Genomic DNA, 12,029 nt, shown 5'->3' on the forward strand with positions numbered 1-12,029 from the left:
GAAGGTAGAGAAAGAAAAGACCAAGAAGCAATTAACGCTACCATTATAATGAAGCCAATTTCATACATGAATTTGTTTTAATTTCAGGGAAATTTTTTATTTGGTAACCCTGATTCACTCATGCCATGGCAACTTAATGCTATACATAAGAGCCGCTACATTGGTGTTTAATAAGTAAACTTGGTGTTGATCAGTGTACCTCCATCCATGCATGGAAAAATCATCCTATCAATTTCAATTCAAGCTGACCCTGCTAAGTTTGAAGTTTGAAAAGAAAACTTTTTAGTGAACAAAAACTAAAAGGGAATAATTACAGTTAACATAAGATGTCTAATTCATTACAAGCTAAATGCAGACCAAACAGTGAAATAAATGAATAAAACTCAAACCACAAAAGATGAAATTCTCAAACAATGAGGGTCTGTCATGTAAAACAACTCGCCAATAATATGTGAACAGAAGAATGTCTGATCTAGATGCACTCAAGAGCACATATTCACACACATAAGTGCACACAGGTGGGCATACCGAGGTAAGAACACATAGAATCAAATGCATATTCCCAGAGATAAATGGTACAAAATTCCAGATACTTTGAATTTAACAAAAATAAATCTTTATGTACTTGACAATTTTGTATCCTACAAATTGCCAGTTAGAGTATGCCAGTTGCCAACCAGAAATTCTACTAAAAATGTCATGAGATAGCCATACCTGAAATTTTGACCACCAATCATGATGAATGAGTCAGAATGGCCTCAACTCTATCTAGCGAAGCTTGCAACCGCCCAGAGTTCATGTTGAACAATGGTTCATCAGTACCAAGAGCTCTGTTAAATTCAAGGTATCAATGATAAGCTACACATAATTGTGAAAACATGTCTGGTAAGAAAAAGGAAGAGAAGGAATCAATGAATAACTGAATAAAAGAAACAAAAATGTCACTATTAACAAATAAGAAGGAGAAGCATGCCATTAAAAGTTCTGGTGATTTATTTTGAAAGCACATATATTATAACATCATGAGTATACTAAATCCTTGAAATATCTTAATTATAAGTTCATAGAAGATCAAGGAACATACCCTGCATAACTTTCAACAAAATTGTAGGGGATAATTTTGGCAAGCTTAACATCAAAGACTGTTCTACTATTCTAGGGATGAGCTTATCATTTCTTCCTTTTGCTTACATAAAATTCTTAAATACAAGTTCATAAAACATCAAGGAACTTGCCCTGTAATTTCTGGAAGAACATAATCAGCTCTCCACCCAAATCGAAAATCCAGGCCAGGAACCAAGCCAAGTGTTGTCTTATTCCGAATCCGAGAAACTCCATCTCCACCCAAACAGGTGGTGAGCTTCCATTTCCAACCCGTTGCATTTAACTTGAAATTATGGCCTATGCCGACCTATTTCCAAAAACTTTAGCGTAACCATTACGAAATATGCGCAAGTCATGCATGAAAAACAAATAAAGTTTTTTCTTTTTTTTTTTAGGAATAAACAAAGAACAAATAAAGTTACCTACACTCCCACAGGACATGTCAAATGTTGAATAGACATCAGACTCCTACATGTATGCTATCACTAATATAGAGTTTGTCTAATCTGCCAAGCCAAAATGGATAAAGGATAGTAGATGGGACCTGGAGATTAAGAAATTTGGTCACAGGGATCTTTTTCGAAAGAAGGCGTACATCTTGATGTATAGGCTCATATGCAAACTTCCACCTCCGTTCAGGAGATAAAGGCTTCAGCACAAGCTTTGTTTGGAAATCATTGGTTGGAGCATTGTAGAACTGAAGCAAAACTAAGATGTAAATACTCAATAGGTCATAAATAACAACAACCTGTACAGTTTATACATATCTTTCATTAAAGTAAGCATCCTTTTCCAAGTAAAAACAGCATTTTGAAAATAAAGAAGATAAGACAGTTAAAAAAATACTCCGTTCATGGGCTCATGCCTGAAGATTACATGACTAACTAAGCTCCATACATAAATTCATTGTGAACAAACAAAAAGACACCCCATTCACCTACAAAACGAATAACGAGAATTATATAGAATATTGAGTAAAAAGAAGGGAAAAATAACCTCCAAATTGACACCAACTCGAAATCCCTGAATTTCTTTTCTAAACTTGAGGAACAACTCTGATGGCATCAAGTTTATGCTGTATAGCTCATCCCAGGAAGCGGGTTCTTCGCCATTAGGCGCCGGCTCCATTTTACAGCCCACCAAAACTAAAAATCAATTCCCAAGGAAAACCAAACACAATAAAAGCCAGTTTTAATAAAATTTTAACACAAAAGACTAAACCATCAGTAGTACTTCATTACTGGAATTTCTTGAGTTAAAATCACTGAAGCCATGGAGAAGTATACGTACCTTTAAGAAAGGATTGGATACGTAGAAGCGTATGTCAAGTATATGTACGGATGCTTCGGTGGAGGGGATGTCGTCTAATGATCTGGTCCGTTTTCCGCAATGTTGTTATGAAAGTTATATTTTCTTGGAGAATGACGATAATATCTTTCTCTTCCATTTGGATTTGGGCTTAGGCCGAGGTCCATCAACCAGTGTTCAACATGGTCCAACGGGTTTCGTTGAGGGAGAAGACCACATCATTGACAGAATTCATATATTCTTTAAGTTTCATTTTTTTCTATTATTTTTAAAAATGTTTTAAAATAATTTTTTAAATTTTAAACATCTAATGTCCTTACTTTTTTTTTACACCACAAGATATAAAAAAATTTATTTTTTATAAAATACCTAAAGTCAAAAATTTTATTTTTAATCTCTGTAAAAACAAACATTTAAATATGAAAAGAATAATATTAATTAATTAACAATAAAATTATTTTGAATCATAAATTATTGGTTCAATAATTTTGTGTAAAATATAATCCGTTTAATCAAGACATTTATCAACATTCAATTAAAAAAAATATTTACTATTTAGTATTTATTATCATAAGAAAGTATGTCTTGTGCTTAGACTTATATGGATGAAGAGCTTTATTTTATGTTTACCTAATATTAATATTAATGGATGTTTGAATGCAATTTTTGCATTTTAATTTAATCTGTATATAATGATTTTATAGTAAATTTCATATGGACCCTTTGCAGTGTGGCATTTTCTGACATGGCATCTTAAAGTTTTTTATTTTTCTCATATAAAATTTTATGCTTTATTTTTATTCACTTAATTTTTTATAAAAAAGATAATAAAAACATATTTTTTTATAATTTTTTTTGTTTAATTAAAAAGCAAAAAAGGGATTTAAACTTTTTTTTGGTTTTTTTATGACTTTTCTTTCACTAATTTCTCTCATCACTTTCTCACTCTTGTCATACAAACTTTGCAATATTTATCAACAGATGAGCCCTATTAACGCTGCCAGAGGCGGAGCCTATGGGTGGCCATGGCCCCTTTTTGACATATTATATTAATTTTTTTAATAATTTCTGCAAAATAATTTTTTATTTAATAATTTATATAAATAAAAAATAACAAATTAAATAATTCTATATGCATGACCCAAGTTAAATGTTTTTTTTCTTTCAATTTATTTTATTATTTTTATTTATTTATTTATTTATTTTTATTCTATTTACTCATATATTTTAAATCTCTATAGATTTTTTTTCATAAATTTTATTGAATCATCAATCATATTCTTTTTTTTCTTTTTTATTATGTCATATGTGAATTCTATCTTCTACTTTTCATGTTCTTCTTATTTTTATTATATAGATTTTATTTTTTATGATTTTAATCTTTAAAAATAAATAAATTATTATTAATTCTTAAATATAAATTGTAGTGTTGTACTGTTGCTTAGAATTTCATCAATATATTATTTTTTATTCAGAATAACCAGTAGGTTCTGACATGTGTGTTGCAAAATTTAAATAATAATGATATACAAGTGAATTGGTAGAATGAAATAATTGTATTTCTTTCAATACAATTTTATTTATTATATACAAATGAATTGATAGAATGAAATAATTGTATTTTTTTCAATATAATTTTATTTATTATATACTTTTAATGACTCTCAAAATATTTTTTTATTTAATAATTATTTTTATTCCTCAAATTGTTTGATAAAATTAGAGTCATTATAGTTAGCATATTGCCATTTAAGCCTAACAAATATATTCTAACTAATATATTAACTTTATCAAATTTAAAAAATATAGTGAGTCGAGTAATCCAAACTTATTCAGTTTTAATATAAATTTAAACTTATTATAACATATTATATGGTAACAGTTGAATCTAATAGTTTATAATAACATATTATATCTTAATAGTTCAACCTGATAACTCAATATGTTAATTAGTAATTTAAGAGGTAAATAAAAAATAAGAAAAAAGCTGCAACATAGAGATAATTTATTTGAATTTAAAAAATTATTTTCTCTTCTACTCTTATGCCCAGAGAGTGAGAGAGACTCTTTTGATGATTTTATTCAGTCATATATATACATATATATATATATGACATCATCATTACGGTTAATATATATTTTTTTGTATGTCTGATGTCTTATGAATTTTATTTAATTTTTTAACTAAGTGATAATTGAATTATATATAAGATTCTATTTGGTTGTTTAATGTCTCTTTCTGTTTAACTTCCTTTTAAAAATACTCTAATTCGCCCCTAGATGCAGCAATAAACAAAAAGATAGTGGAAAACAGGCTTGCAGGTGGAATGGCATTGTAGTTCAACCAGAAGGAGGAATGCATCTCCAGAAAATTTGTTTGATCAAATAATCTGGCATGAATCGGAATGAAGGCCATCGGTTGCTACCCCATTTTATCATATCATTTTTTGACCTGTGAAAACCAAATGGGATGTAATTGTGTTGTATTCTTTACAAAAGTGAGGCAGAAGAGAGAAGATAGTCATTTAATTTTTCCCTAAACCTTTTTTTAGATGCCATATTCGCACATAATGGTAACTTATTCATTAAAATTACGTGAATTACCATCTTGTTGTTAATTTATACCATCACTTTCTTGATCCCTGAATCCCATGTCAGTTGAAGACCATAAAACACTCCCCACAATTCAGCTCTTTGTGCTGAGCATTCTCCTAACCTCACCACAAAGCCAGTTCAGCAAACACCTTCCGAATTACGAATTACGAATTACTCCTCCAGCAGAAGCTTCATCTATTGATTTTTTGTATGTTCTATCAGTATTGAGGCTTGCCCAGTCAACTTGCCCATAATTTTAACATTCGTGTGTATCTCCTCAGACACGTTACGCCAATGGAGTGGCACGTTACGCCATGGCTGAGAGGGGTAGTTTCGGGTTTGCAACCGCCGGAATATGAGACCTTTCTACTTTGGGTAGAGATTGGGTGACATGACGATTACAGCAGTGGAGAATTCTTTGTTTTTCAGAAAGTAACATTTAGTGAATCGAATCGTGTCTTGAGTTTAAGAAAGTTTCCCCACTTATGGTATAAAAGCACATCTACGTTTCTCATTCTCACATGAAAAACAATACCACTTCGACCAAAAATTCCCCCTTACATTTCCATGAAGAAAAACAATCTTTTTTGAGTTCGATCCATTCTCTTTTTTAGCTGCAGGCAAATCAGTTCTCACATTCTCTTGGAGAAATGCCAGTCAACCAATCGATTTACCAAAGGTTAGTGTGAACTATTGCAGATTAATTTCGTTATCACTTCCCATTAACTAGTGATTGCTCTAAGCAGTTTGTACATGTAAGCCCTGCAGCTTACCATTGCCTTCCCTTCAATCTGGGCACACTGTATCATTGAGCCACTGCCATGTGTTTTGCCCTAGGAAACTCACTGAACCAATGAAAAGTACTATAACCTTGGTGCATATGTAAAGTACTATAACCTTTTTATACTGACAAAAACAGGGGTTTTCGCTTTCCTGTACAGCAGGGATTTTTCCCGTTGCCTTTTTCTTTAATGTTCCCTCTAAGCTTCAGTATAGTTTAATATTTTTTTATTTAGATAAATTATCAAAAATATTTTTAATTATTTAAATTATTTTATAAAAAAATATTGTTTAGTATTCATTTTCAAAAGAAATTTTATCTTAAAAAACATTATAATTTTTTTTATAAAAAAGTAATACCTTACCAATTTAATTAAACTCTACAAATATGATACATCACTCAAATTACATACATGTTAAAAAAAATATTTTTGAGGGATTAATTATAGTTTACTACTTTTAAGTAAAATCAATTCTACTGCTAAGTTCAGCATGTGCTCCTCCTTTCATTAACTTCAATCAAAGAAAGATAAAGTAGTCTACCAAAACTTTTTTTCTCTTTTATTTTTTTTTCTCAAACAATAAATTTTAAAACTGAAACAACATCCTCATCTCAATCAAACATTTGACATGGAAGTACAAATTTGAGAACAGAAACACATTTACCAAAAGGAAGAAATCTAGCTCAACATCTCACCCAAGAGATCCTAAATTTACATAAAGTCCCCTTATACAAACCTGCATTAATCATTTATATAACAAGCCTATAATCTGCATAATATACCATCGCAGAAAAGACAAAACATAAAAACAGTCTTGAAATCAAGGAAGGAATAAGTCAACTTTTATTGAAAAGTTAAAGATGAAGAAGAATAAGAGTTAAAAAATTTTAAAATTAATATATTAAACTTAACTAATAAGCAAAAGATTCATAATATATAATAATTTTATTAATAAATAAATCAAAAGGAATAAGAAAAATAAGATTTACAATAATTTTTAAGAAAATTATGCTCAATGTTTTAAAAAAAAATGTGTTTCAATAATAAATTATAAAGAAAAAAGTAAAACAAAAATAAAAAAAAATAATGCTTGCTAGCTGCAGTTGCATAACTTGTACAATCCATCTCAACTCATATTTATGCACTATGTTGTTGGTTTGAAAATTGATAGAGATTCTCTATACTAGTAAGTAAATCAAGATCAAGATAAAGAGAAATAAATTGATTTTTTTTTCAGTATTGATGTATAGTTAAAGTGAAGTTTATCTAATAAAGATGGCAACTAATGCTTGTTGAGATTTTGTGAAAACTAGAGAACTTTATATAAAAATTGTGCAAGAGCCATGTATTTTCAAAAAGAAATAGCACTAAACTTTAGTTGGTTTTTTTTGGTAGACTGCTAGATTTTAAATGTGTTCCGTTTCAGTGTACGTAGCTCATTTTGTATTAGGGACATGTCTTATACGATAACCTGAATCTTGGAATCCAAAAATTAGAGATCTTATCTTTAGAGATCTTCTGTTTGGCTAGGTAGTACTGCTCATCGAAGTATACGTGGTTGGCTTTGAATTTTTGTAGCAAGCTCGCAGATCTTGAAAGGGGAAGGTTATTGAAAACAAAAGCAAGAGTTTTCTTTTGAGAAAGAGAAAGGAAAAACAGGAAAAGAAAAGCAAGATAAGAAAGAAAAAAGGAAAAGAAAGAGAGTGGGAGGTTGTCGGTAGGCCACTGGTGGCGCTGCAATTGGAGAGAGGAAGAGAGAGACACGGTTTTGATAGCAAACAAGGAAAAAAAAGAAAGAAAGAAAGAAAGGAAGGAAGGAAAGATTGCTGGTCAAGAAGACCTGCGATGCCGCCTGCAATGGTGGGAGGAAGAAGGAGACGTGGTAGATCAAGTGAGAGAGAAAATGGGCTGGGAACGCAAGGGAAGGGGGAGGAAGAAAGAGTCGGGATAGAGAGAGACTTCGAAGTCAACGGGCTTATTTTCTGTTGACCTCAAAAAGTTTTATTTTTTAATGCATTTTCCTTCGATCAAATACTCAAAATTGTTGAAAATATTTTCATGCTTTCCAAACGGATTTTTTCAATAAAATTTCTTTGCTTTTTTTAAATTAGTGTTTGAATAATTTTGAACAGTATTTATTTTTCATTTGCTTTTTTCACGTTAGAAGTATTAATGTGTCTGTGAATCAATTTTTTTTTTAATTTGGTATGCAACTTCTTAAGGATATTATAAGTTTATATTTTAAGAACACATTGTATGTAATTTTTTTCCTAAACTTAATTCTTGAACCGGATCTTGTAGGTCAGCCAGCTTGGTTTCTTCTCTTTCTTTCTCACGCTAAACATTGACCCCTTGCCACTCTTTTAAGTCAATTATTTCCAAGGATTACTTGAGATTGAAAATGGACAAAAGCAACTTAAACAATTTAAGAGAAAATAATCCTAAATCATTTAATTATTATGTTAAAAGTATAAATATTTCTATAATCTATCTCTAAAACCCAATCAAAATAAGTGAATACACATTATCTTGGAAACAACTTTAAATATGTCTTTCATCCAAATTAAAACAATGTGGACTTTCAAACCATTGAAATAGAATTAATTACCAATCCTTGAGTTAATCTTTCTCCCTAACCTTGACCATTGGTGGGTTCAAAAACAAATTTTTATTTATACGAAATTTGTAACATTTTACTCCATTCAATTGTGAGGATAATAAGAGTTTACATCTAACTTTGTATTTCTTCTAAAGTTCTTATCTTAATGAAGATTTAGATTTATTGTTATATTATTTATCATAAGTTCACGTTTTTAATAAAAAAACATACTTAATGTGTGGAGAAAAGCTCATATTTATATATTGAAAATCTATCTCATCTTTTATTAACGTGGAATTCATAGTTTTTTTTAAAAAAATTCATCTTTTAACATTTATTTATATGTATCTGTTTTTAAAATGATGTAATGAATATATATATATATTTTTTAGTGTAAAAAGTTAATACTTTTTAGGTGAGATAATATTACTAATTTATCCGTAACTTGAGATATTTCACCTTAAAAAGTATGTTTTATGCATAAAATAGGATAAGCCTTGATATTGCTCAACTAAGTTTAAGTACTCTATATATTTTGTTTTGTTCCTTATACTTACATAAAGTATGATTGAATAACCCATTGTGCATGATTAATATATGATTATGATGTCATAATTTCAACATATGATACATGATTGATATACGAACGTTATGAAATCATTTTAAAGATCCATGATTGTGAATTTCATCACAATTTTAATTAAAATTAATGATTTTAAAATAATAAAAATTTAAATTATTATTTTTTGTCGTTTTCAATTAAAATACACTTTTCATATTTTATTCATGAATTAGGTAAATATATTTTAAGAGATCAGTCCAAAAAGAGATAATTGATCATTAAAATCAAATTCCGTTTCCAATTTCATTCCTTCTCTTTTCCAAGTTGAGTTTACAACAAACAAATTGATCATTTTTTCCATGAGAGTTACTTCAATCTGCATGCTACTGAATTTCCCCAGATTTGAAAGAAGATTGTTGAACCCCTCCTACATAAAGAAATTATGATCATAACCCAAATCAAACTGGCAAATTCACTGGTGGTGCTGCTGGCAATGAAGGCTTGAGACGTTTTGGCACAAATTTCCGAGCCCACACATGCTTCCCATTGATAGTAAATTTTGCTTTGCTCATACCGCTAAGGATGATTTCAATGGCTGATTCTGAGCAAAAAACAATGCGTGCAAAGAGTGATTGCTCGTCAGGCGGAACTTCTTGCATGTGCAAGGACTCTATGCCATCCCCATAAGCCCTGGTGAAGAATTCTCTGACTTCCCATTCATGTACAGGGTAGCCCTTAGAGAATGTAACAAACATAGTCCTGTCGTCTGGTGGAACTTCAGATTCTTGGGTCCAAGGTAGTTCCACATCAGCATCTGGACCAAACCCTACCTGAGGTAATCCGGGCTGAACCATTGGTTGCTGTAACGAATGTGATATTACTTTCTGACTATCAGCTAAGCTTTGGGCAGCATTTCTTTCGATGGCATGTTGCATAATGTCCCTTAACGCTCTGATACATACTTCGTTAACAATTCTTGTAATACCTTGAGTTGCAATCAGCCGGTGTTTATCAAAGAATTGGAGAGAGAGATCTCTGTCGATCAGGCTTTGCATCAAAGGGGTATCGTTGCCCTCGGTCAAGGAAGCTAATTGGTCATTGTTAATGACGTTGAGGCATGTGACTGCCTCATCTGCAAGTTCATTTGTCAATATATAAGGCAAGGACAATATCTTCTGCACAACATTTTTGAAGCCCACCCTCTCCAGCCAGAGCCATAGGGCTATAACCTGCATAGACTCTACGGGATCCCGCCAAAGGTTGATAACGAGCAGAGTGTATAGCTTCCGATCAATCGTATGAAATGCATGGAATTCCTCTTGTGAAACAAAAGATGGAGGAGCCATCAATTTCAGCAAATGGTAAAATAATCAGCAGTGCCTTAGTTTATAGAGGCAACCAGGAGGTACCAGGACCCTGTATAATAACCATTGGAATCACTATATTCAGACTGGGATGAGAACAAGAAAGAGAAGGGTGAATACTTGAGAAAATATAACCGCAGAACAATATATGCTATCATTTGGCCATGAATGCGATGCAGTGGATTGGGCAACCAGAAAAAAACCTGATTCTCAGATTGGACTGGATTTCCCTCTGTAAGTATGCCTTCTCTACCACCAACCAGCACAGGTAAAATCAAAGGGCCCGCACAGAACAGACTTTGACTTCTCTTACTCCAGTCCAGGCCAACTTATAAGCACAGCCAGTGCACAGGCAAACTAAGGTTGACCTAGAATCATAATGTTGTTCTTATCAAAGTGATATCTACACCACCAGAATCTTTGTTGGCTTTTATGCCCTTTCAAGAAAGAAATTCTTTATGGCAAGGTATAATTAATGAGTCTGCAGGCTTTACATGGCAATCAGAGTTGGGATCATTTATAATCTTTCCGTTTCAGACTATCAAGTTATTTGGCATTGAGGAAAATTTACAACTGTCTAACCAGATAAAGAAAATAATAATTCATTCACCAATCTGCTAAATGGTTTCAGGAGGTATTCCAGATTTATCTTTTGGTAAGAACACTATTGCATTCCATATGAAGAAGCTGAAATGGAATAAAACCCAAGTCATAGCTGGTGTGTGAAACAGCAAGCTTAGGCAGTAATGTTTATCCATTTAGTCCTTGGAAAAAATGATGTCAGCATCTTCGTCTGCTAGATTGCCTCATCGTATAGCATAATTCTGACATCTACTGAATTTAAACAACTTCCGGGTGAACAGCTCTCAGATTAATTGCTATAATGTAGTCTCCTGTTAATCAATGCTCAAATATGACATTCTCTGATTCTAAACGAAATTAAAGAACTATAGTTATATCTAAATATCACACAAAATGTTAAAACCTCATTCATTGTTCAGATAAATTTACGCAAACATGCTACTTTACTCAAGTGATTATTGTCCACTAAACAAGCCTTCTGTCATAACTTGATATAAATCTGCAACAACTTAAGGAAAGGTACAATATTTAGTGCTTAAGATTTTCTGCACATGCTGGGTATTGCTGTCTGTAATTCAAAATCGTTGTGAACTTCTTTTTGATCCATATATGTCCATTATAACATCAGTCTTGTTGTTCTGATCAGCTAATCTCCCTTGTTCAAGGAACCACAATATCTCTGAAAACAGAACATGACGTTTTGCAGTACCGTAAAATTTTTCCTTATGACAACCATCTCACCTTGGTCCGTGTATGCAGCTACATATGCATGCACGTACCTGCACACGACATGTTCAGATGCCGGTGCAACCATCATCTGACTTCCAATAGCTATAGTTTTGGTGTAAACATCATACTTCATCGAGTCAAATACAGTGGTCTTTAAACTTGCAAGAAGATTATCATTTGACAAAATGGATATTAAACTAACGACATAGCCAGGAAACAAGATTGAACTTCTCCATAACTTTCCCTCTTAATAGAGAGCTAGAGTGCACTTCCGAAAGGAACAAAACAAAAGTTGAAAACATTTCTAAGGTTATTTCTCTTTTCCAATTGTCTGCAACTTCCTAACCTTTTCCCAAGTTCCACTACATAAACTATCAAGAGCAGAATTAGTAAAAATAGGATCA

General features: G+C 31.6%; 2 protein-coding genes across 3 annotated transcripts; both read right to left on the reverse strand.

The window, feature by feature from the left end:
* Positions 1-18: 18 nt before the first annotated feature.
* On the reverse strand, positions 19-2,501 carry ORG4 (OBP3-responsive protein 4 (ORG4)). 2 transcript variants are annotated; one of them, XM_021421065.1, is made up of 6 exons: positions 2,395-2,501; positions 2,101-2,249; positions 1,649-1,801; positions 1,236-1,411; positions 715-830; positions 19-250 (listed from the first exon to the last, which is right to left on the reverse strand). In XM_021421065.1, the coding sequence occupies exons 2-5, from the start codon at positions 2,230-2,232 to the stop codon at positions 734-736; spliced, it is 558 nt and encodes a 185-aa protein (XP_021276740.1). In that variant the 5' UTR covers positions 2,233-2,249; positions 2,395-2,501; the 3' UTR covers positions 19-250; positions 715-733. The 2 variants fall into 2 exon arrangements, with proteins under 2 accessions (XP_021276740.1, XP_021276742.1); XM_021421067.1 differs by having other exon boundaries at positions 19-253.
* A 6,907-nt stretch (positions 2,502-9,408) lies between these two features.
* Positions 9,409-10,296, reverse strand: LOC110410402 (uncharacterized). The gene has a single exon (XM_021420059.1). It carries the CDS (start codon positions 10,294-10,296, stop codon positions 9,409-9,411), a length of 888 nt encoding a protein of 295 aa, XP_021275734.1.
* Positions 10,297-12,029: the final 1,733 nt, after the last annotated feature.

The sequence above is a fragment of the Theobroma umbraticum genome, unplaced genomic scaffold (genome assembly GCF_002168275.2).
Source record: "Theobroma umbraticum cultivar Fairchild unplaced genomic scaffold, ASM216827v3 scaffold_56.0, whole genome shotgun sequence".
Lineage (NCBI taxonomy): Eukaryota > Viridiplantae > Streptophyta > Magnoliopsida > Malvales > Malvaceae > Theobroma > Theobroma umbraticum.